Source organism: Mustela nigripes, chromosome 7 (genome assembly GCF_022355385.1).
Source record: "Mustela nigripes isolate SB6536 chromosome 7, MUSNIG.SB6536, whole genome shotgun sequence".
NCBI lineage: Eukaryota > Metazoa > Chordata > Mammalia > Carnivora > Mustelidae > Mustela > Mustela nigripes.
The window spans coordinates 101,065,892-101,088,828 of NC_081563.1; the positions used below are offsets into that span (position 1 = coordinate 101,065,892).

Below are 22,937 nucleotides of genomic sequence, written 5' to 3' on the forward strand. Positions count from 1 at the left end.
AGGGATCGAGTCCCGCATCGGGCTCTCTGCTCAGCAGGGAGCCTGCTTCCCTTCCTCTCTCTCTCTGCCTGCCTCTCTGCCTACTTGTGATCTCTCTCTGTCAAATAAATAAATAAAAATCTAAAAAAAAAAAAAAAAAAAAATCCAATGGATAATTAACCCTAATTTTATCATTTCTCAGGGATATTAATATAAATTGTCTTTTTTACATTTGCCCATCACCAATTATCAACCAATCTTCCACCTTGAACAAGTAATTTCATTTAGCAGATGTTTCTCTAGTGCCCATTATATACAAGGAACTGATAGAAAGGTGGAAAGCTTGTATGTATAACAATAAAAAGTAGTGAAAAGTGCTCTCAGCATGTTAACAAGCTGTATTTATGAGTTTGAAGGAAAAAGAAAGTGCTTTTAGCTAAGTTGATAAGGAAGACTTGTTTCATGACAGAAGTGATATTTGAGTTGAGTCCAGAAGACAGGAAAGGGGCAAAGAGCTTTCCAGATGGCCCCAATACAGACCCTGTGTACAGGCAAACCAGTGTGAGCAATTCAGATCAGGTAAAAGCTTGTTAGTGCAGGATATGGCAGTGAATCATGGAAGGCCAAAGGTCATCAGGCTAATAAGTCTGTGTTTAAAGAAAGACCCATCCAAGGATCTTGAGAGGAGTAGAGTTAGGTTTTTACCCATTCACTCAACAGATTTTAAGTCCCTATTATGCGTCAAACATTTCCCTAACCTGTATGGACACAGCAGTAAACGAAAAAGATGCAGGAAAAAAAAAAAAATCTCTGCCTTCATTTTCATACGGGGAAACAGACAAAAAATAAAATCAGTAAATAAATGGTACCACATATTTGAAGGTTAAATACTACAGATAATCAGTTATAAATAAAGCAGAAAAACAATTATAAACAGGTTGGTTAGGGCAATACTGGAGGTTATATTTGAGCAAGGGTTTGAAGTAGGTGAGGGAGCAAGCCAGGTAGGTATGGAAAAGAATAGAATTCCAGGCAGAAGGAACTCTTAATGCGAATGCATTGCAGATGAGCAAAGCAACCTGTGTGAGCAAGGAAGAGGACAGAGGGAGATGATGTCCGAGATGTAAGGAGGGCCACATCACTTAGAGTCTTATAGACAATTGTGAGGACTCTGGACTTAGGAACATTAACCTACCAGCACCGGGAAAAATGCATTGCAGGAGGGAAAGAATTAGTAGAAGAAACATTTGTAAAGCTACTTTCCTGGTGAAAAGTTCTGAAACCATTCATTTGATCACTCATTCATCCACATTAATTCAGCACATATCCAGGAAACACTATACTAGATATTGACAATAAAACTGTGACTCCTGGAATAAACTTCTGCCACATGAAGCTGGCCCTCTGGTAGAATGATGACAGAATGAACAGAAAGGTTCCACATGTTGATAAGCTTCTAAAATGCTATAGAAGTCTAAATTTGATTATGAGTCTAATATTATAAAAGAGAAGGTCCCAAAAGGTCCAACTGTATAATCAGTCCTTAGTCTACCTCTTAAGTCATTTCTTAGCAATCTCCTTTAATGAAATACTTGCCAATATTCTGTCCACTCTTACAATTGCTTTTGAAAAGAACGATCGGATATTCTACATCAAAAGAAATCAAAACATCCAAACAATGAAGAATAAACTAAATCTGAGGCTTTTCTTTCCCCCAGTTATGATGAGTCACAGAATATAGACTACAAATATGATTAACTCAAATACAAGCATTTATGAACAGATTAATTTGGCAGCATAGAAGAAGCAAAGACCAGTCCAAAACTACCAAGTTTGTCTGTAACCTAGACAATAGCGTTTTCCAAACAAATTGCTTGTGCATGAAGATATTATCATTGGTGGCTGGATGACTGGCTTTAGTACCCCATAATGATAAACCCGCTGTCACAGAGGACAGATAGGAACTAGTTTCTGCTGTCAAACTGTCATGGAATTATTAAATATAGAGGGAGAAAATGACCCAAACAGTATGTAATGAGCTCCCTTTCATTCTTTGTCTACAAAAGCACATCTGTGGATTGTTAATGACTCTGAAATGGATGAACCAAATTGATGAGAAAGAAAAACATCTTTCAGAGATAGGAAAAGGGAAAATCAACACACACACAAAATGTTTATAAAATATAATTTAAATATAAAGGCTTATGAAAGTACTGTGGAAAACTATAAAGTGTCATACAGATGTAAGCTATTATTATTCATTTCCATATTGCTTGGTTGCTTTCCTTGGTTTTCTTTGTTTCTAGTATAGATCACTAATCTTTTAAAATATAGAGAAATACCAAGACTTATTCACAAGTAGTCCATGTGTGTGACTTTCAGGAGGTGGCACTGCCATCCCAAGTCTAGTCCTTTCTATGGTGCTGGATGATTTTCCAATTTGATGTCCCCTGTGGGCTGTGCACGGTGACCTGAGTGTGTATAAGGCTCTCATTACTCAGTTCACACAGATTCCGTACCAAGTCCTGTGGACGGACTTTCATTAACTAGAGTCCCTGTGCCACAAAGACTCAGTTGGCCTGCGGGGCGCCCATAAAGCCACATCTTAGCTCAGAGATATGACTCAAACATGAAACGACTCAAGCACAGGTCTTGGTGTCATGATCTACATACCTCCCTCAATAACCCTAACTAAGCTGGACAACTTGGAGGGATGTCATATGGGAGCAAGAACATTAGACAGAATCATTGTGACATCAACTCACACACTAAAGCCACCATTTCATTTGGTCCTATTTGGTAATATTGAGGTTATCTGTCTTCGAAAATCTCAGAGTTAAAGAATTTCTTATTTGTGCTTTAATACATAAGAAAGAAAGTAGTAAAGCAGTAGGAAACCAGGCCTTATTTCTTAGTTTAATTTAAGGACAGACACAAGTCTGAAAGTAATCAATAATCTGCTTGTTCTCAGGGTGGATTCTGTTAGCTATATCACAAAGGTAGTACGGTGTTAAAAAGAAAAAAATGACCAATATTTGTAAACATAGAGACATATAATCCTGGAAAGGAAAATCACCGTTAATACTCAGGTTTTCTAACTCAAAGGGAGAACTGTTTGAAACACCACTGTACACAAAGGACTTTATTTGACATAAATACACATTTCAAGTGGCAGTGAGGGGGACCTTTGGCACACGATTTGACTCTTTCACACAAGATAAAAACACTAAGGAAGAAAGAAAAGTGAGAAGACACTGAAGGAGAAATTAAATAGTAGATAAGTTGATATACATTCACTAGAACCCACTGTGAGAAATATAGAATGCAGTATTATAATGTTTATAAAGAAAAAATATCATTTTAATATATGACATTTACTATAAAATCTCAGACTTAAACATTCTCTAAAGTAATCTTTAAAATATAACACACTATCTTTCTACTCACACACACCCATAGGAAATTCATTCTTACATAACCTGTCTATACAGAGCCCAACAAGCATCTTACAGATTGTGTTGTTATTTTTTATTCACATTTTCTCCACTGCAAAAAAAAAAAAAGGAAAAACAAAAACTCACTTCAATCTTACATACAATGTATTCACAGGCCCAGGCAGTATCATAAGAAGCAGAAGAATAGAATAAACAACTAATTGGTGTACCAATTTCCAGATCAATGAACACCTTAACGGTGCAATGAAACCCTTTACCTCCACCTGCCAAGCCCTGAAGATTATGTGATTAAAAGATCCATGCCTTTAACCAGCTTCTCTCTCGGTATTTTTATTCCATACCACCCCCACTCAGCTGGCTAAACGACTAGGTAGACTAGGTAACAAGGTCAATCAAATGCAATACTTCTCTCTATTTAAATATAATGGAAATTTTGACCATTCCACATTCAAAGAGCAAATACATTCTCACACTGACAACCACATTCCATTGGCTTTTCCTGAAAGCAAAGTGTGACAGATGCCTTGGCTGTAATTGCCAATCAGCCTTTACATGGCAGCTGAAAACACAATACATCACTTTGATCTCCTTTGCTCTAAACACATCCACAATCAAGAAAACCTGAACAAGGAATAAGAAATTGGCATCATTTCCAAAAGCTGTCACTCTACAGCACTTAAATACTATAATGTATATTTTGCTCATATTTTTATTTCTCTGTTTCAGAAACACTCTGCCAAAGACCTGAACAAAAATATCACCTACACTCACAAATATATTTGAAGAACTATCTGGAACACACACTCTATTACCAAGTACAAAATCCGAATATAAGCACATTTAATTAAATATCACCACTACCATTTCCCTTTCCAGTTACACACTTGAGGGATAAAACCATATAAGCGTGCTCAGTGGATATGGAAACAGTGTTCACAAGAACTGTACTCACATTTTGCAGGCAGGTCATAGCCACATGTGATTTTTGCATGTCCAGTTTCACAGCCGTTCAGGTTACGACATTCAGCCAGTAAACAGGGTCCAGCTGCTCTGTGAATGCAGCCATCCACTAGGAGAGAGAGAGAAAAAGTTAGCTCATTTTTGTCCTTTTGGAAGTAAATGTAAAACCAGAAACAGGATGAGAAAAAGAACGCAATTTGTTTGTCTTGAAAATCACCGTAGTCTCAAGGATGAAAACCCATGATATCCAATCCTTTAAACACTGTTGTCGTGTGTGTGTGTGTTTGTATTGAGCAGAGGTAGAAGGGTTATAGAAGTCATGTAGTGTGCTGGTAAACATTAAACAACAGTATGTCTTGGGATGGGGGAATCCCTGATTTGTTGCCTTTTCTATTCTCAATTGTGTAAATATTCCCACTATGTCCAATTTCAAACTATTAACTTGAGGTCACTGAACACACGGTGCAAAAGAAATGCTAACAGTTCTGTCTCCCAAGATGGTAAGTATTGCCTCTAACATACCACAGGTTATAGAAGGAAAAGGTCAAGAAGAAAGTGAGAATAGCTCTCTAAAACACCCGTACTCACTCTAAAACTGAGAGTAGAATTAAAGTCATTAAAAAAAGAGCCACACCTCAGAGCTCCCCCTCCCCCAACAGCACGACACAAACACAGCTTGTGTCTTAGTAAATTCCCATAAAACCACCCTCACTTATCTGACAGGGACTAAGCCAAGAACTTCAGCTGTTCCGGCCCTCACTCCCCTACATAAACAGCTTCCTGCCTTTCACCAGTCTGAAGTCCCTTCAGTCCTCTGGCCTCTCATTCTTCCCTTCACGTCTGGCTTACACAGTGAGACTCGCCTTTATGAAAGCACAAATCTGATGCTGTTGGAAATTAAAACTTCATATGACTGGATGGGACGGGTGTGAGTGCACAGATGGAAGGCTCAAAGATCATATGCACTTACATTGGGAAATTGAAAACTTGGGTTCTTAGTTGTTGTTGAATGGGCCCCTTGGAATGAAAGGAAATGCAAGATTGCTAAATGAAGGGTAAAGAGACAAAAAGGGGGAGAGTAAGAGTCAGCTGGGATGTGAAAATAAAGCAAGGTATTAGAGGTCAGAAGATGTCCCCCTCTCTCCACCGTCCACACCACCATGAAATTGACCCAGAGAATCTTCAACGATCCAATCCTCATTCTTTCACTGTTCAGTCATGCACATACTCACACCTACAATTTTTCTCTTCCAAAAAAACCTTAATAAATTTTGTTCAAACCTTTTCACATAGCAATTCTACTTAAAAAAATTTTTTTCTATGGAATAATTAACACAAGTGCAAAAGCTTTAACTCTAAGAATGTCAGAGTTGTTTATAATAGGGGAAACTTGGAACTTCTCAAAGGAGAAGTTAGATAAATCAAAATCCATCAGTGCAATATTATTATGCAGCTGCTAAAAAGAATGGGCTAACTCTCTATGCAACTAGTCCTAAACATGGAAAGATTTTGAAGGGAAATGTCAGGTTTAGAAGAGTATATAAATCATATAGTCACAATTTTGCTTACGAAGTTTTACACACACAATTATACAAAGATACATACACATACATACACACACATATATGCACCCCCAAAATATACTAAAATATAAAAAGTGATCATGAGATGGGAAACAGAGGGTGAGACTTTTAGGAAAAAAATCAGGTCCTAATTTATGTTTGAATTTTTTTTATAAGAGTTTCAAGAGAATTATTTTGTTTTATTTTATTTTATTTTATTTTATTTTATGAGAAAAGTATTTTAAATTGAACATTTTTTTTCTTGGCAAAGAATTAGTTACTTAGTTTGAAATGGATGATTAAAATAGGATTTGCTAGTGTATTTAATCACATGCTGTCAAATATTGTCTGCATTATTTAGATTGCAGTATAATGCAGCTTGTAGATATCTAATTCTCAAAATCTTCATGTTATACCAGCATTCATGACTGTATTAGAGCGGCTGAAAAGCTATTTAATAATGACATCAGCTTAAATTTATTGAATGCGTCTATATGCCAGCCACCATACTCAGGACAACTCTACCAGCAGATTCTAATTTTATCATTTTCATTTTAGAGAAGCTTAGAAGATGTTAGTAACCTACCAATGTTCACAAAATATTGGCAATGTGATTCAAAACCTTAGGTTTGTCTGATAGAGCAACCATACTGTGACCCACTGTAATTCACTGCCTTCAGGACCGAAATCCAGGCCATCTTACCTCAATCCTTGCATGTGGCATGTTGAAGCACCATATTACATGGCCTTTCAGTTCCCATCAGTTCTACTTATGAGTTGTAACGGTCATACCATCAGGCACAGATTTCAAATGTGCAGTTTTGATGAGTATATAAAAGTATATATTCATGTATACTCATGTAACCACGATACCAATAAAGATGCAAAATGTTTCCAAGAACCCAAAAAGTTCTCTTGCGCCCTTTCAATCCAATTTCCCTTCTCACCCCACAGAGAGAATGCCTTTTCTGATTTCGACCATCCTTGCTAAGTTTTGCCCATTATATAATGTCAAACTTCATAAAAGAGATAGAAGGTGGAGATGTGCTTCTTTTACTCAGCTTATTTCTGAGATTCATCTGTACTGTTGCATGCAGTAGTACTTCATTTCTCTTGATCCCCAAGTACTATTCCACGGTTGAAAGCACCATAATTTCCTTGTCCATTCAACTATAAATATTTACAGTTTTTAGCTATTGTGAATAAATCTGCATACTTTACAAGTCCTTTTGTAACTATATATTTTTATTCCCATTGTAAAAATAACTATTAATAAAATTGCTGGGTCAGTATATATTCTACTTTATAATGAACTAATATGCAGTTTTCCTAAATGATTATACCAGTATACATGTAGACCCAGCAAAGTCTGAAAGTTCAAGATTTTTTTTTAAGATTTTACTTGTTTATTTGACAGACAGAGATCTGCCAAATAGGCAGAGCAGCAGGCAGAGAGAGAGGGGGAAGCAGGCTCCCTGCTGAACAGAGATCCCGATGTGCAGCTTGATCCCAGGACCCTGAGATCATGACCTGAGCCCAAGACAGAGGCTTAAGCCACTGAGTTATCCAGTTGCCCCAAGAGTTCAAGTTTTGGCAATACCTTGGTGTTGTCAGTCAGCCTTTTTAATTTTGGCAATTCTTAAAGGGGTATCTCATTGTGATTTCAATTTGCATTTCCCTGATGATTAGTGATGTTAAATATCTTGCCAAGTGCTTCTTGGTCCTTCATATATATTCTTTTTGGAAGTGTCTGCTCATGTCTTTTGCTAATTTTTATTGTCTTTTTATTACTGAGTTGTGTTAAATCTGCTATTAGTTCCATCCAATTTTTCTTTTTAATTTCAGAGATTTATTTTTTAGATCTTGATATTTTCCCTTGGTTGTTTTTCTTACAGTTTTCCTCCCTGATTTTTCCCATCTTCTCGCCCACCATTTCCCACCTTTCCATGTAAATTCCTCCTCAGATTCTGCATCGTGATTTTAACATCCTGTCTGACAACTCCAGTGTCTATGTTATCTATGAGTTTGTTTGTATTGACTGATATTTCCCGTGACTCTGGGTCACGTTTTCTTGTTCCTTTGCATGCCCAGGAATTACTGATGGTATATAAACACTGTGAATATGCTGTAAAGGTTTTAAATTATATTTTCTTCCTCCAAACAGCATTGTAGTTTGCTCTGGCAAGCAGATTACTGCCAGGTAACACGGAGATGTAAGTTTAGGCTTTGTTAAGGCAAGTTTATTCCAGTTCTTTCCCTTACTCCTAGGAGATGGTCTTCACGCCCAAAGAATGAACCTTCCAGAGCTTCAATGGAAAACCCAAGTGTTTGTCAATTCCTTCTAACTCAGGGGAACTAAAACTCTAAACTCTATATCCCTGAAGTGAGAAACTGAATGTTCTGCTCTTTCATCCTTCTAGCTCTCGTTTTCTTCCTGGGCTCCTTGGACTCTTTATCTGTACATGTACAGTTTAAGGCTCTGCCAAAGATCACAGGTATTCATTTACAGATTTCAGGGCTCCCTCCTCTGTGACCCTCTCTCTTCAGGAATCTTAATTTGAATTCCTAGTCGTTCTGACAACCTTGAAGTCAGTCCTATGATTCCTAAAGCCAGTAAATCTACTGTTTTTCCCTTGAGCCCTATCAGCCACTTCCCATGTGGGGCATGGGGGGACCATGGGGTCAAAGCCATTTAAATGTGAATCTCATCCAGTGTCGTTTTCTTCTTTCCAAGGTAGAATCCTTTTCGGTTTCAGCTTGCTTTTAGTTGCTCTCTAGTGCCTATAAACACTTTCTGTCATTGCTTTTATATTTTTGTCAAGAATTTTAAATTACTATTGGTAGGAAGTCTACTCTGATACAAGCTAGTCTGTCATTATCAGAAGCTGGAAGTATACACTGCATTTTCTATTGGCTAAAACATGGTATCATATTATTTTAGAGCTATATGTGGCCTTTGGAAAAAGTACATGGGAAATGGTATTATCTATTGTATCAATCTGTACTTGAGAGTGGGTTGTTTTGTCTTTGAAAGACAAAAAATAAATAATGTCTCTACACATACAAACTCAGTATGAGATCTTAAAATTCTCTAACTTATTGTCAATTCTTTTGCTCGACTTATTTTTCCTAAAATGCAAATCTGATTTCATCACTTCCATACTAAAGTAATGTTCGTTTTTTTCCCATATCTTACATTATAAAACCCTTAACTATAAATTATGGTCTTTTAGACACTTCACAAATGTGGTTCCAACTTAACCTCCCAACCTCACATCATCCCACTCTCACTCCCTTGGCATCATGTAATCTGACACATCTAAATCCCTGCCATTCCCTAAACACAAGCCGACTTCCTTTGCAAAGTGTCAGAATATCCAGCTACCCCTCCCCTGTTTCCTGCCTAGCAAGGTCTTGCTCATTGTTCAACTTCCAGTTGCAATGTTACCTCCTCTAAAAAGCCATTCACAACATTTACAGTCCACAATAATGTCTTGTTATGTTCCCACATTCTGGCATGTACCCTTATTTTCATACTTATAAATTGTTTTATAGTTATTATATAAACACAGCAGACTGGTTATATGCTAAAAAGTCTCTACTGCTTTAGTCATTCAGCTCCAGTTATATGTTAAAAAGTCTCTACTGCTTTAGTCATTCAGGGTACAGGAGGTGGCTTACTCTTTTCATATCCCTAGTTATCTTTTTTCTTTTTTTTAAGATTTCATTTATTTATTTGAGAGAGAGAGAGAAAGAGATAACACAAGCAGGGGGAGCAGCAGAGAGAGAGGGAGAAGCAAGCTCCCTGGTGAGCAGGGAGCCCAACATGGGGCTCCATCCCAGGCCCCCAGGATTACGACCTGAGCTGAACCGACTGAGCCACCCAGGAGCCCCTATATCCCTAGTTATCTTAACAACTGACTTTTTGTAAGAACTGACTTTTGTAAGTTGAATTAAATGCAAGTAAATTTGGGATGAAAACTAGTGTAGTTTTTTTTAAATACTAAAGAAGTAATCAGGCTAGTTAAATCCAAAGAACCAGAAATGGAAAATCAAAGTTAAATACAGAGTCACAATGTGGTCACAAATCTAGTGGCGAGCTTCCATATTAAAAGTGTTAAGAATTCACTGAATCTGAAAATTTACCCATTTCCCTTGGCTCTGATGCAGCCTACCAGAAAATCTGCGCCTTTTCCTTCTCTTGGGGTCAGCCTAAAAAGGCATCAGGCTGGGTAGTGGCAAGATGTGAGATGTAACACAGCAGCACTTTTTCTATTTCTCCCACCCCCAGCCCCCAGGTAGGAGGGGATAGCGGACCACCAGTCAGCATTTACACCGTCATAAAAGGTATTCAGCCTGACCCAAAATGTCTAAATCCGATTACAACCAAAAAACAAAAACAGAAACCAACCAAACAAAAAACCCAACACCAAAAGTCTAAATGAAAAATGAAAGTTGAGCACAATTTTCCAGGGAGCAATAAGACTACTGATGCCTCTTTACCCTATAAAAGAAATATTCACAGAGGGGAAAAAAAACAAAAACAAATGACGACTAAGCTCCATAACTAAATATTTACTGAAGTCCACTTATTTTTCTTTCTGGTTATATAGCTAGAAAGCAACTCCCAGCTTCTCTTGTAGTGAGGTTATGTGAGGTCATGAGTTTGAATTCTATTCAAAGGAGTATCAGTAAAAATGATGTAACTACTTCTGTATCTAATCCCTAAAACTAGGGCACCCAGCCTTCCACATCATCTTCTGTTGTCTGCATGCATTCCTCCATGAAGACTTTAATTCCCCATGAGATGGTACAGCCTCTAAACAGAAAATGCCTGAATCCCTAAATGTCTGTGTGGAAGCATCACCCCCACTTCCCATACTGCACTGTCAATCCAGGGATAGGCAAAAGTTTATTATGCAAAACCTCTGAGATTTGGGGGTGTTTGTTATAGTAGTTTGCCTTGGCTGATACTTTTACTTCAACTGTAAATACTCCAATGATAATTTTCATTCAGCTTGATTGCTGTTTTTTAAACTTATATGCAAAAAATTTTTTAGATTTTACCACTAGAATGAACACATTATCTTAACCAAGTTCATTTTCTTTGGTATGCCTTGGAGTTCTTAATCATGCCAGACACTGAGGACTCCGTGAACCCCAAAACCAGCCCGTCCTATTCATTCAAATAGTTGTTCCTCTCACTTTGTGATTGAAACCAGACTAATAGAAGATAAAGGTTGAGGACTGCCTAAAAAACTGTCTGTGGTATGATCAGCTAGGAATGGAGTGAACACTGAGGTCACTCATAGAGCTGCTCTTCGTTAGGGCTAAGAGGAGTTTAGCTGCATCTTCTTCCAAAAACCAGATTTTCTGCTGCACTGAAAAACCTGCCTTTACTATCCTGACACCAGGGCCAAAATGCTTGCAGGCAGATGGTTAACTAAGGCAAGGGCCTTTGACTCCTGGCATATTTCCTCCAGTTATCTAACAACATCTAAATCCAGAAGAATTCAGCCTATTAATTATGCCATCTTGGGTAGGTTTCCTTCCACCATAGCCTAGAGAATTTGACTGTCTCCGGATGGGGTAGCTAGATGGATTTCTGTTGTGCTTGAGGGGGGATTATTTTTTTACTTTTGTCCAGTAGTACCTTGGGGTGTAGAGTTTGAATATGTTTTTACAGGACTGTCTTAATCCACTAATTTAAATAGCTAAAATAAAGACAAAAGAGTTGGGACATGAAACCACATCAATTTTTCTGACCTAAGATTTATTTTACCCCATACATTCCACCCTGCCTTTTTGGCCTTTCTCAGGTAAAGTTCCCCATTTTACATAGAGATGAACAAGTTGATCCTGAAAATAGGGAAGAAAAAGCAAGTCACAAAGCACTGAACAGGAATCCTTCAGATACAGTGGACCGGTAATTCCTGCCTTTAACTGTAAGAGCTAGCAAAACAAAAAACAAAAAACAAAAAACAAAAAAACAGGGAAGATTTCTAAATATGTTTTGAAAAATATTAAACACATTATATAGCAAAATCCAGTTATTTTATAAATTGGCCCTATGACAAATTTTTAAACCGTTTTTAACAAGGGGGATTTTGAAGTTCTTAGATCTGTACATATTCATTTAATCTTCTTTTGTAAATAAAAGACAGTAACTTAATCTAAAAGCAGCTGCATGAATCACATTAGCCTGAAAAATAAGAGACTCTCCCATTGAATATATCTTTTAGAAGAAGCCCAAGAGAATACAAGAGTTCTTTCCAAATCAAATCAACATAAATTTATTAAACAAATACCTCACACAAAGCATTCCGCAAGAAGCTGTGAAGAAATCAAATGATGGTAATAATATGTCACATCTTTTGAGGATTCACCATGCGCCTTCTGATATGTTAAGTGACTTGCAAGCTTTCCCTGTTTGAGACAGTGCTGCAAAGTGGGAAGGAGGATGGTTCTAGAGTCAAAAGGCAGAGGTTTGTGTCCCAGTGCCACCATTTTAGCTCCCCATACTTTGATTTTTTTCCTCTGCAAAACAGGGACCCTTATAGGACCTCTCTTCAAAATCATAAGGTTTTTGTGAGCAAATGAGTTATTATATAACAACCATCTTGAATAATGCTTGGTATGTAGCAAGCATGCAGTAAATGTTGGTTATGTTATTACATTTAATCATCATAGACTTCTTGACAGGTAAGCTCTATTAGAATGACTACTTAACAAAGAAGATGTTTAGAAGTTAGTGCGAGATCACAAAGAAGTTAGGCTCAGAATCCAGGTTTGCTTAAACTTTATATTCTTAATCCTTACTCTCTTTTACTGCCATTCATGCAAAGAAGTACAATCATGGTCCCTTTACTTGGGAGGCAAGTGAAGAGGACAGACAGGCTCAGAACCATGTTTTCACTGAAATAAAAAGTAATCAGCAATATAGAGAATATCATAGTTATGGAAAGTATATCTTTCTTTCTTTCTTTTTTTTTTTAAAGATTCTTTTTATTTATTTGACAGACAGAGATCACAAGTAGGCAGAGAGGCAGGCAGAGAGAGAGGAGGAAGCAGGCTCCCCACTGAGCAGAGAGCCCGGTGTGGGGGTCTGATCCCAGGACTCTGGGATCATGACCCGAGCTGAAGGCAGAGGCTTTAACCCACTGAGCTACCCAGGCACTCCAAGAGTATATCTTTTAATAGACCAAAAAATTAGAGGAATAGATCACATGTTAATACATTAGTTTTTAAAAGTCCTTTGACAAAATGACCACATATTTCACTCTCAAAACAATCTTGCAAGATGGTCCTGGGCTTTATACTTTTCCCATTTTATATAGCTGAGGAAATTCAATCAATGCAAGAGTAAATGTCTAATGTCATCCACCTGTTAAGTGGCAAATATGAATTTAAGTTTCATTGCTCTTGAAGTCTGGCCAATATCACCTGGGAAGCTTGGGGGAAAAAAAAAAAAAAAGTGGATTCCTAGACCCAACCTCAAATCTAGAAAATCAGTCTCCCTAGCAGTGGAGCCCCAAAATATGCATTTCATAATCTCAACAGATAGCATGGAAGCCCACTACTAACAGAGAATTTTGAGAACCACTCCTCTATACTACCTTGTTTTCTTTGACAAACCTCCGAAGAGTGGTGAATAGTTGGGCCTGTGGCAAGTGATCTGAGAATTCACCGGATGCACCAAGTCACAAGTCATGGCTCTACCAAATCAGAAGATCCTCTTTAAATTTAACTAGAGCTATATTCCCCCATGAGTCCTAATCAAATATTGATAGAATCCCTGCCCTTACCTGTTTGCTATTAGAGCAGGCAATATTAACTGGAACTAGAACTGAACACTAGTAGCAAGTGGATTTTAATTAAATGCTGTTTCACTCAAAGATATACAGAGTAGTCATGAAATACCTCAAGCATAAAGAAGTCTTTGGTATATGGCCTCCAAAGTAAGATCACAAGACATCCATACAGGAGATGTAAGAATAAATTTAAACTTTTCTTGATATTTATATTTTTTATCTAAAAAGATAAGAATTAAGCTCAAGTTTACTAATATTTAACACACAGATTAACAATAAGCACCTGTATATAATTTAAAAGTAAACACACACAATTTATAAGTGCATGCTCAAAAAATTTTTGTTGAGAAATGTATACAATTAAAAAAAATTGAAGTCAAAATACAAAGTGATCAACAGAGCTTTAGAATCAAACTTCCAGACTCTATCACTTAGAGTTTCTACATCTACATAATGAGTATAATATTAGTATCTACCTCTAAGGTTCTCATTCTAATTAAATAAGGTAATATTTGTACAGTGCTTAGCTTGGGCAGTCCCTGTATCTGTGCTCAAAGAACGTTACTGTGGTAGACACTTCTATCAGTGCAATTGCTGCACAGAAAATTGCAACAATTATTCCCATCTTTGCATCCATGCTCTTGGAAACCTGACTCTACAGCTCTTTCCATCATTTCTTCATTTCAAGAAATGGAATATGTTTCCCCACACCCTGAATCTAGGCTGATCTTATAACTCGCTTTGGCCAAGAGAATGAGACAGAAGCAACCCTGTGCCAGTTCTAGGCCTGAGACTCAAGAGGCCTTTCACATTTCTGTTCAGCAACCTTGTAAATGAGCCCAGGGCAGCCTGCTGAACAGACAAGCTATCCCAGCTGAGACCATCCTAGACTCGTTGGCACTCAACTTTCCTAGCAACTGGCCACAAATGCGTATGTGAGACCTGTCCATGAGAAGAACTGTCCAGCTTGTTGGTGAACCCATAAAATTACAAGTTATATAAATAGGTGTTTTAAGCCACAAAACTTCGGGGGTGATCTGTTACACAGAAAGGTCACCATCATCAGAAAAAATATAAAGTAATAATCCTTTCTCAAGTGATGATATAAAGGAAAAAGGTTAAATAGCTGTCATAAACTCTTAGGAAAGAAAAAAACAATATAGCTGAAGTAATCAGGTGAAAAGTTGATTCCATTAGAGGTCACCTGCAGCCTACATGGAAGATTTATGTGTCAGGTACTAAATAGCATCAGTGTTCCCTTTAGGGAAGAGAAGAAATATCTGTTAGAAAAAGCAATATAGTGACAAGGAGATCCACATCTTGAAGCTTCACAGATGCAAGGAATTAAGCTATGTGTAACAGCCTTGGGCTGATTTAAAAATTAACTTCTGTTATGGGCCTCCTGATCTTGCTGGTCAATTTGACTATGAGACCTGGGCTGTGATCCCAGCAGAAGATGACAAACACAAGAGAATAAACATTGACACATATCTTCCCAGGAATCTGGAGCAATTTTCAGCTAAGGGTCACACACTCAGCTTTCTTCATCTCTAATCTAAAAGCTAAAGGACTGATCTTTAAAAATTAGGAGATAGTCCTATCTACTAGAATCTAAGACCTATCTAATTGTGCAGATACCCAAGAAATAATTTTATTTTATTATATTTTATTTATTTATTTATTTATTTATTTATTTATTCTCTCTTGTTAAACTTGAACTCTCAAGGTAGGATAAAAGAATATTTATCTTCAGAAACAAACAGGCCTACCAAAATTTTTCTTGGGAAAAATACAAATCTATGAGCTCTATCTCATCATTAGATTTGAGGCTTAGGAAGTCAAGTTGGTTAAAATCCTACTCAGGTTATAATAAAGATATATTTAGTCTATGGTAACTTCATGTGTAAACACATCACTCAAGACCTAATTCCACGCATCTCCTTCCACATTTCCAAGCTCTCTCTTTAAAAAAAAAGAAAAGAAAAAAAATCCTTGACCAAAGAAAATGTCATTATGACATCAATCACTGGTTGTCTACCCACTATCAATTCTCATTTTCCCTACTAACAAAATCTCTATATTGACTGGGGTTGGCTATATGCCCAACTAAAAACCTATATTTACCAGAAGCTCTTTCAAAAATGAAAAAGATACGAGTGACCAATTTAGATGGAAAGAGATGCCATTAAGTGCATTTCCAAGAAACCTCATTACAAAGGGTTTACTCATACAGCAGACATATCTATCTATCTATCTAGATATCTATCTTGTTATCTACCACTACTACTATTAGGCTTTCTTACTGTGCTCCTACTAGTGGTCTTTTTTTTTTTTTAAGATTTTATTTATTTATTTGAGAGAGAGACAGTGAGAGAGAGCATGAGCGAGGAGATGGTCAGAGAGCGAAGCAGACTCCCCATGGAGCTGGGAGCCTGATGTGGGACTCGATCCCAAGACTCCGGGATCAGGACCTGAGCCGAAGGCAGTCGTCCAACCAACTGAGCCACCCAGGCGTCCCCTACTAGTGGTCTTTCATGCTGCTCCACCTTTGAGACTTAAACTTGGTGGCCTGATTTCAGTAACTATCTAATGAGAATGAACATGAAGGCTGCACTCTGGTATGATAGAAAGAAGAGCTGATAGGTGCCTGAATCTCTGATGGCATCTGTGGAGATGTCAAATTAGGACTACTTCTCATTCAGTGAGATAAAACATTTTTTTGTTAATGAGCATATGTCTTTTGTAAGCCACTATCTGGGATGGGAATGGGACTTCTGTAACTTAGAACCTAATGCCATCTTTAAATGTTTTAGGTATACATTTTAATTTAGCTTCAACATGTGCTTTGAAATCCCAGAGGAGTCATGTTTCTTTGACTATTACAAAAGTATTAATTACTAAGAAATCCTGTGCTGACAAAACACTGGAAAGGGAACAGGAGGCAAAACTCCCAACAGATCAATGGAGGGGGCCAGGGCAGTGCTGACCATATTACTAAAGAAGGACTGGCAGCTAGAAGAACCTAGAATGTGGCAGTCAACAGCCATGTGACCTTAAGATGGTTTCTATTTCATCAGCTCTCAGCAAGAAGGAATATTTCCATCAGCAATAATGCTGGATTTATTCAGGGTAGGTGCTACTAAAGAATCCAGAGAAGAGAATAAGGATCGTATTTCTCTGGAAGTCCACAGAGACAATCTAATGAAGGGTAAATTTGTCATCAGAGATGACAGGGATTTTCAGGCAAAGGATATATTAGCTGGTGCCTCAAGAGCTCTGTAGTAAACCCCACTCCTCCTCCTCCTCCTCCCCCACTTCTTCTTCTTCCTCCTCTTCCCCCTCCCCCTCCTCCTTCTTCTTCTTCAATTTGGCAAGGTTACTTGGGAAAAAAAAAGTATCTAACTCAGTTCTTATTCAAGGGCAACCACATTCCTCCAACCCAAGCAGAGACCCTTTTCAAGGAAATATGAATGGGCAGGTCTTAACACTATATCCCTTGAAAGAATAACTCCTCAAAATAATCTTCAAATCTGATGTTAATAGAGTCTAAGCATTCATGGAAATTTTTACTTTAAGTAAGGAAGAAATAATATCTGTGTTCTTAGGCAGCCTAATAGATCTGCTTCTCGAGTGTGGTTTTGCCTGGGTTAAAGGCATAGATTGTGCCCTTATTTCTGGGTAGGTCGTCTTAATAGAGAGTAGGTCAAACAGAAATGCAATGTCAGAGCCCTCTCCCTTTCCAAGAAATAAAAAATGAGTCAACTTACATATTTCCTCTTTTATCGAAAACTTCCCAGTGGCTGGGGACACAAGTTCAACACTAGGGATGATGTAGGTCAATGTTAACAGATGCTTCTAAGACAACCTCATTTGTTTTATCAAAAAATGAGACCTATGGAGAAAGGTAATCTTTCCTCAAGGAATTCAGCTTTTAAACTTCAATCGTGTTACAGAATCTTTTCTCCTCATTTTCTTCCTACAAAGAAGTAATATGTCATTTTGTAGTTAATACTCCCATCTGCTTCAGGAAACACTAATGGTTTCAGGTGAGATGATAAAGGATTAAAAATCGTTAGGACCAGGGTGCCTGGGTGGCTCAGTGGGTTACAGCCTCTGCCTTCAGCTCAGGTCATGATCTCAGGGTCCTGGGATCAAGTCCCGCATCGGGCTCTCTGCTCAACAGGGAGCCTGCTTCCTCCTCTCTCTCTCTCTCTGCCTGCCTCTCTGCCTACTTGTGATTTCTATCTGTCAAATAAATAAATAAAATCTTAAAAAAAAAAAATCTTTAGGACCAGGAAAAAAAAAAAAGAAAGAAAGAACAGAAAAGAAAGGAAATCTCTCTGAACTTTCAATTTGCTGTCTGAAGAGAAATGATAAAAACCTGTCCATATACGTGTTTTTGCAAAAATGTAAAATCTTGACATATACAAAAGAGAATCTTTGTTTTGGTAAATTAAACTATTTGCCACTCACTCTGCTTGAGTATAATTAGGACTAATGCCTCAGTATATCTGGAGAAGAGATAAATAATAAGCAGCCCTTTTCCCCAAAGTCCACACATGAAGATGGCATTTATTGCCCCAATCCAAATATCAACTTTCTCTTCTCCCATTATTTATTTTCAACAGGAGGTCTGAGGGATAATCTTATGTGTAGAAAAAGCTTAAGGGCAAAATTGTGATCATTCTGTTAAGCAATGAAATTATTCTTTCTTTTTTATTTTTTTTGGATTAAAGAAAAAGTTAAATACTTATTAAAGACTAAGTTTTAGAAAAGGCTTGGCCTTTTTTTTTTTTTTTAAATAGGAAAAATCCAATCCAATAATAATTTACAATTTGGATGAAATCCCCTTTTTTCTTTCCAGTAAAAATTCATTATATGGGCCCGCATGGATGAAGAGTCTGCCTTAACAATTCTAGACTCAAATGGGAATATGCTAGTAAAAATTCTCGAGGGGAAAAAAAAAGAAAAAAGCACCACATATCAAATTAAAGTTTAGCATTACAATACAATATTTAAGCTAAAATGATATGAGAACAGAGCAGTGTCACATGTAATTTCTGGAACTGAAATTTCATTCCCATATACACATTTAAAATATTTCTAAATAAATAGGTTTAGATTATTTTTTTTTCCAGAATATGTTTCCATTTAAAAAAAGAAAGAAAGAAAGAAAGAAAGATACTCAGAATTATTTCTTTTAAGAATTAAAGTAGCAATTTGCAAGTGGAACCTAAAAGAGGGTTCTAGTGCTAATCTGATCTGCAGGTGGGCATTCAATCCTCAAATTCCAGGTCTGTCTTATTTTAATGTCAGTTAAACTCCCCACCTCCAGACCCTCAAATGTGCCCTCCTCCTACAAGGCGCTGCCAAAGGAAAATACATTTCTGGAAGCAAATGGAGCAAAACTTTCTATTTGTTTCCCTTTTTCAATGCAGGCCTAGTCGCTGGGTCCAAAGTCTTGTGTTATAGCCTCTTCTAGACAAACTTCTGCTAAACCTATGCGTTCTCTCTCCAAAACACTGGATGTTTCTCACCAGACTGGCAAGTGAATGTGAAGAAGTCTTCACAAAGTTTTCTGCTAGAGAAAGTTCTATTTGATGAGAACTTTTGATTCACATGTCCACCCATTAAAAATAAAAAATGCATGGCTGGACAAGGGCTGTTGGCTGTAGGAGGGGGTAGATGGGTTTCTCTGTGCTGATAAAGGAAGTTTTGTTCAGGGGCACCTGGATGGCTCAGTGGGTTAAGCCTCTGCCTTGGGCTCAGGTCATGATCTCAGGGTCCTGAGATCAAGCTTTCTGCTCAGCGGGGAGCCTGCTTCCCTTTCTCTCTCTCTCTCTCTCTCTCTTTCTCTCTCTCTCTCTCTGCCTACTTGTGATCTCTGTCTGTCAAATAAATAAAATTTAAAAATAAATCCTTAAAAAAAAAGAAAGTTTTGTTCACTCTTCAAATTCATAGAAAAGAGATGTCAGGGAGGAGAAAGCCATGGTTTGGATAACTCTGCAGCTCATTGAAATGTCTATTTTCTTTTTCCCCACTAGAACCATTTTGCGCCATCTAAAATGTTTGTGGGAGAAGTTAAAACAGGTCACATGTGCTTTCCTCCACAAGGAAGCCCTATATTTTAACATAGGACATACATCCAACACCTCAGTTTTGAAGAAAGCTGTGTTTATTATGTGGGCTTATTAAATAAAAAGTACAAACTTTCTCATCCTGAAAAAATACGCAATGAAATTTACAGCCAAAATAAGGAAGCTGTGCATAATGTAACACTTGGCAAGAATTTTAATCAGTGGATTGGCAAGGCTGGATGCAATACCTCAGCTCCTTTCAGACATGTCTGAGCTTTCTTAATTTAAATACCATGCACTGGGTCTGGGAAGAACATTTAGGAGACATTGTCCTTTCTGCAGGAATGCTGAGAGCAATGCAAGTGAACTGAGAAAGGAGCACTGTTGACGTGATAACAGCTTCAACCTCCTGGAATGGGAGATGGTGAGAGATAGAAACACTGTTATTGTAGAGCAAAGCAACACAGATTTACATTATGATAAGGCATTCCAGCCACATTACTTTAAGCAGGCAAAGATGCTTCCAGGTATAGTCTGAGTCAGTTTGGCTCTAAAGAGCATAATTCTGGACTATGTCAGGGGTTTTCATTGCAGGACTGCTGTTTTCCAGTTAGGAAAACAATGGAGCTATCCAGTAGCCTCCAATTCCTGAGCAGTCTGATGGCAGTTCAGATGAGTTGAAAGTCAGGTCACATAATGTGGACCCAAACTGACCATCACAGAAAGAGTTATAATGTGATGAAAAGCTCCAGGGAACCTATTAAATCCACCATCCCTGTCAGGATGGAGTAAGAGCGATCCTCCCTCCACAGCCACAGTTTTTAAAGGTCCCACTAAGAAAACATTTTCTCCCTCTACCATCGGCACAACACTCTAGTAATTAGTATCCAGAATATCTCATGAAATCTCAGGGACCACAAATATAAAGAAGACTCAAAAGTCAAATGGTAGAGATGTAAAGCATACAGTGTTAAGACTTAACTATGTCACAGGTACGGAGTCTTTTTCTTTAAAAAAAATTATTTGAAAATATTGTATGTCCCTAAATTTGCAAACGAAACACAGTATGGAAACAGAAGATGTTTGAAAATGTTCTGTAATGACTCAGAACGACAGAAGATAAATGAGGGAAGGGGAGGACAGTTCGCACCGCTGCACAGGAATCAAAGGTCAAGGGACACAGAAAGCCCCCAGCTCCTTGTAACCTTTCCTGCTAAGAATGTTTTCAGAAATTAATTCAGAAATATGATCTGTTTAAAGAAAATGCTGATCACTTTTATGCTACCGTATTTCTTTGCTAGGTAATAAAGAATTTATATACATCATAAATATCAGGAACAAGTTATAATTTGGGGACTTACTGTGTTGTAAGTTTTGTGAAACCAGAAATTAAAGTGAATACAGTTTGGGACACCATTGCTTCATCAATCATTACTGGTGCACATTTGGCTCCTAACTCTCAATGGGAAGAACAGAAAGCTGAACTCTTGGCAGACATGGGAAACCATACCTCATGGACTGTGTTCATGGCCTATTTAAAAATGTGGGCCCTGTAGAAAAGGAATCTACGTGGTTTTTGTTCTGTTTTGTTTTGTTTTTGTATTTAAGGACATTTAGGAAGATGTATCTTCTTTTAGTAAATAATATAATGACAATCTTGATAGTTTCTGTTGAAAATGAATATTGGAACTGATGAAAAATAAACCCAGTTTATTACCAGAGGGCTGAAGAAAATGGTACTTCCAAATTCATCTGGAGTACATGCTACCTAATAACACAGGGAGAATGTAAATGGGAGTGTTTTTGAATGAAGAGCTGTAAGTGCCCTGGAGAATTTGATGACCAGGCCCAATGGCTGTAGGAGAAAACGAAATTCAGAGGATGGATATATTAAGTTAATTATACTAGGAAAGATGGCTTGAGGGAAAAAAAATTTTTAATAAACTAATTTAGGAGCATGGAAATTATTTCAGTATGAGTGATATTAGGTAAGAACGCTTGACAATTAAAGAAAAAAAAAGTGAGACTTGAGTAATATAAAATCAGCAGGCATAATATCTATGGGGACTAGGCATTTCCAACTAAGGAGAAAGCAAAAAATAAAATCAATTGCAAAGAGTGAAAAAGAAAGAGTATGATCACTAGTTTTACATGCCTATTTCTTTATCAAGGTAATGCTTAAATGTGTAATTTATTAGGTCAAGACTGAGCACTCTTTTTAAAATTTTTTTCTATTCTTTGTAAACCTACCCTCCCCTCTCCCTTGATCCATACTGTAGTTAAAAATAAGTAAGTAAACTGTTTTGGACATCTTAATGGGTAATTCCCTCCTAACTCTTCAACCAGTTAATTCTGGTCACCAGTTAATTAAGATGTTTTGGACATCTTAATTGGTAATTCCCTCCTAACTCTTCAACCAGTTAATTCTGGTAAACTTTTCAGTTACCTTGTTTATTCTTTTTTTTTTTTTTTTAATTCAGTAAGACTCCTGGGCATCTACCATATGCCAGGTACTACTCAGCCTTGTGGATAGAAATATAAAGAGGAATTGCCTTTAACAAAATGGCATCAGAGTTTCATATCATAATTGAGATAGCTAGTTGCAATGGACTATTACTCAGTCATAAAAAGGAAGGAGATCTTGCCATCTTCGACAACAGGATATTATGCTAAGTGAAATATGTCAGACAGAGAAAGACAAATACCATATAATTCCATTTGTATGTACAGTCTAAAATATAAAACAAGAAAAATGAACTGAACAAACAGCCAAAAAACAGACTCTTAAATATAGAAAACTGGGGATTGCCAGAGGGGAAGTAGGTAAGGGAGGAGTGAAATAAATAAAGGAGGTAAAGAAGTACAAAGTTCCACTTACAAAATGAGTAAGTCACAGTGATGAAAAGTACAACGTAGGGAATGTAGTCAATAATGCTATAATAACGTTGTATGGTGACAGACGGTGACTATGCTTATCATGGTGAGCACTAAAGGGGTCAAGAACTATCCTCACTCCCAAGGCAAGATGATGCGTCTTGTAAAGAATTATTGAATCAATATGTCATACATTTGAAACCAACATAACACTGTATA

The 22,937-nt window shown here is 37.3% G+C and overlaps 1 protein-coding gene across 1 annotated transcript in view; it reads right to left on the reverse strand.

Annotated features, from left to right (window-relative positions):
• The window catches only part of MACROD2 (mono-ADP ribosylhydrolase 2), a 1,932,176-nt gene that overhangs the window by 1,263,212 nt on the left and 646,027 nt on the right, over positions 1–22,937 (reverse strand). The window contains exon 5 of the mRNA XM_059406514.1: positions 4,387–4,503. Coding sequence (XP_059262497.1) covers positions 4,387–4,503 — 117 coding nt within the window. The remainder of the gene's footprint in view (positions 1–4,386; positions 4,504–22,937) is intronic.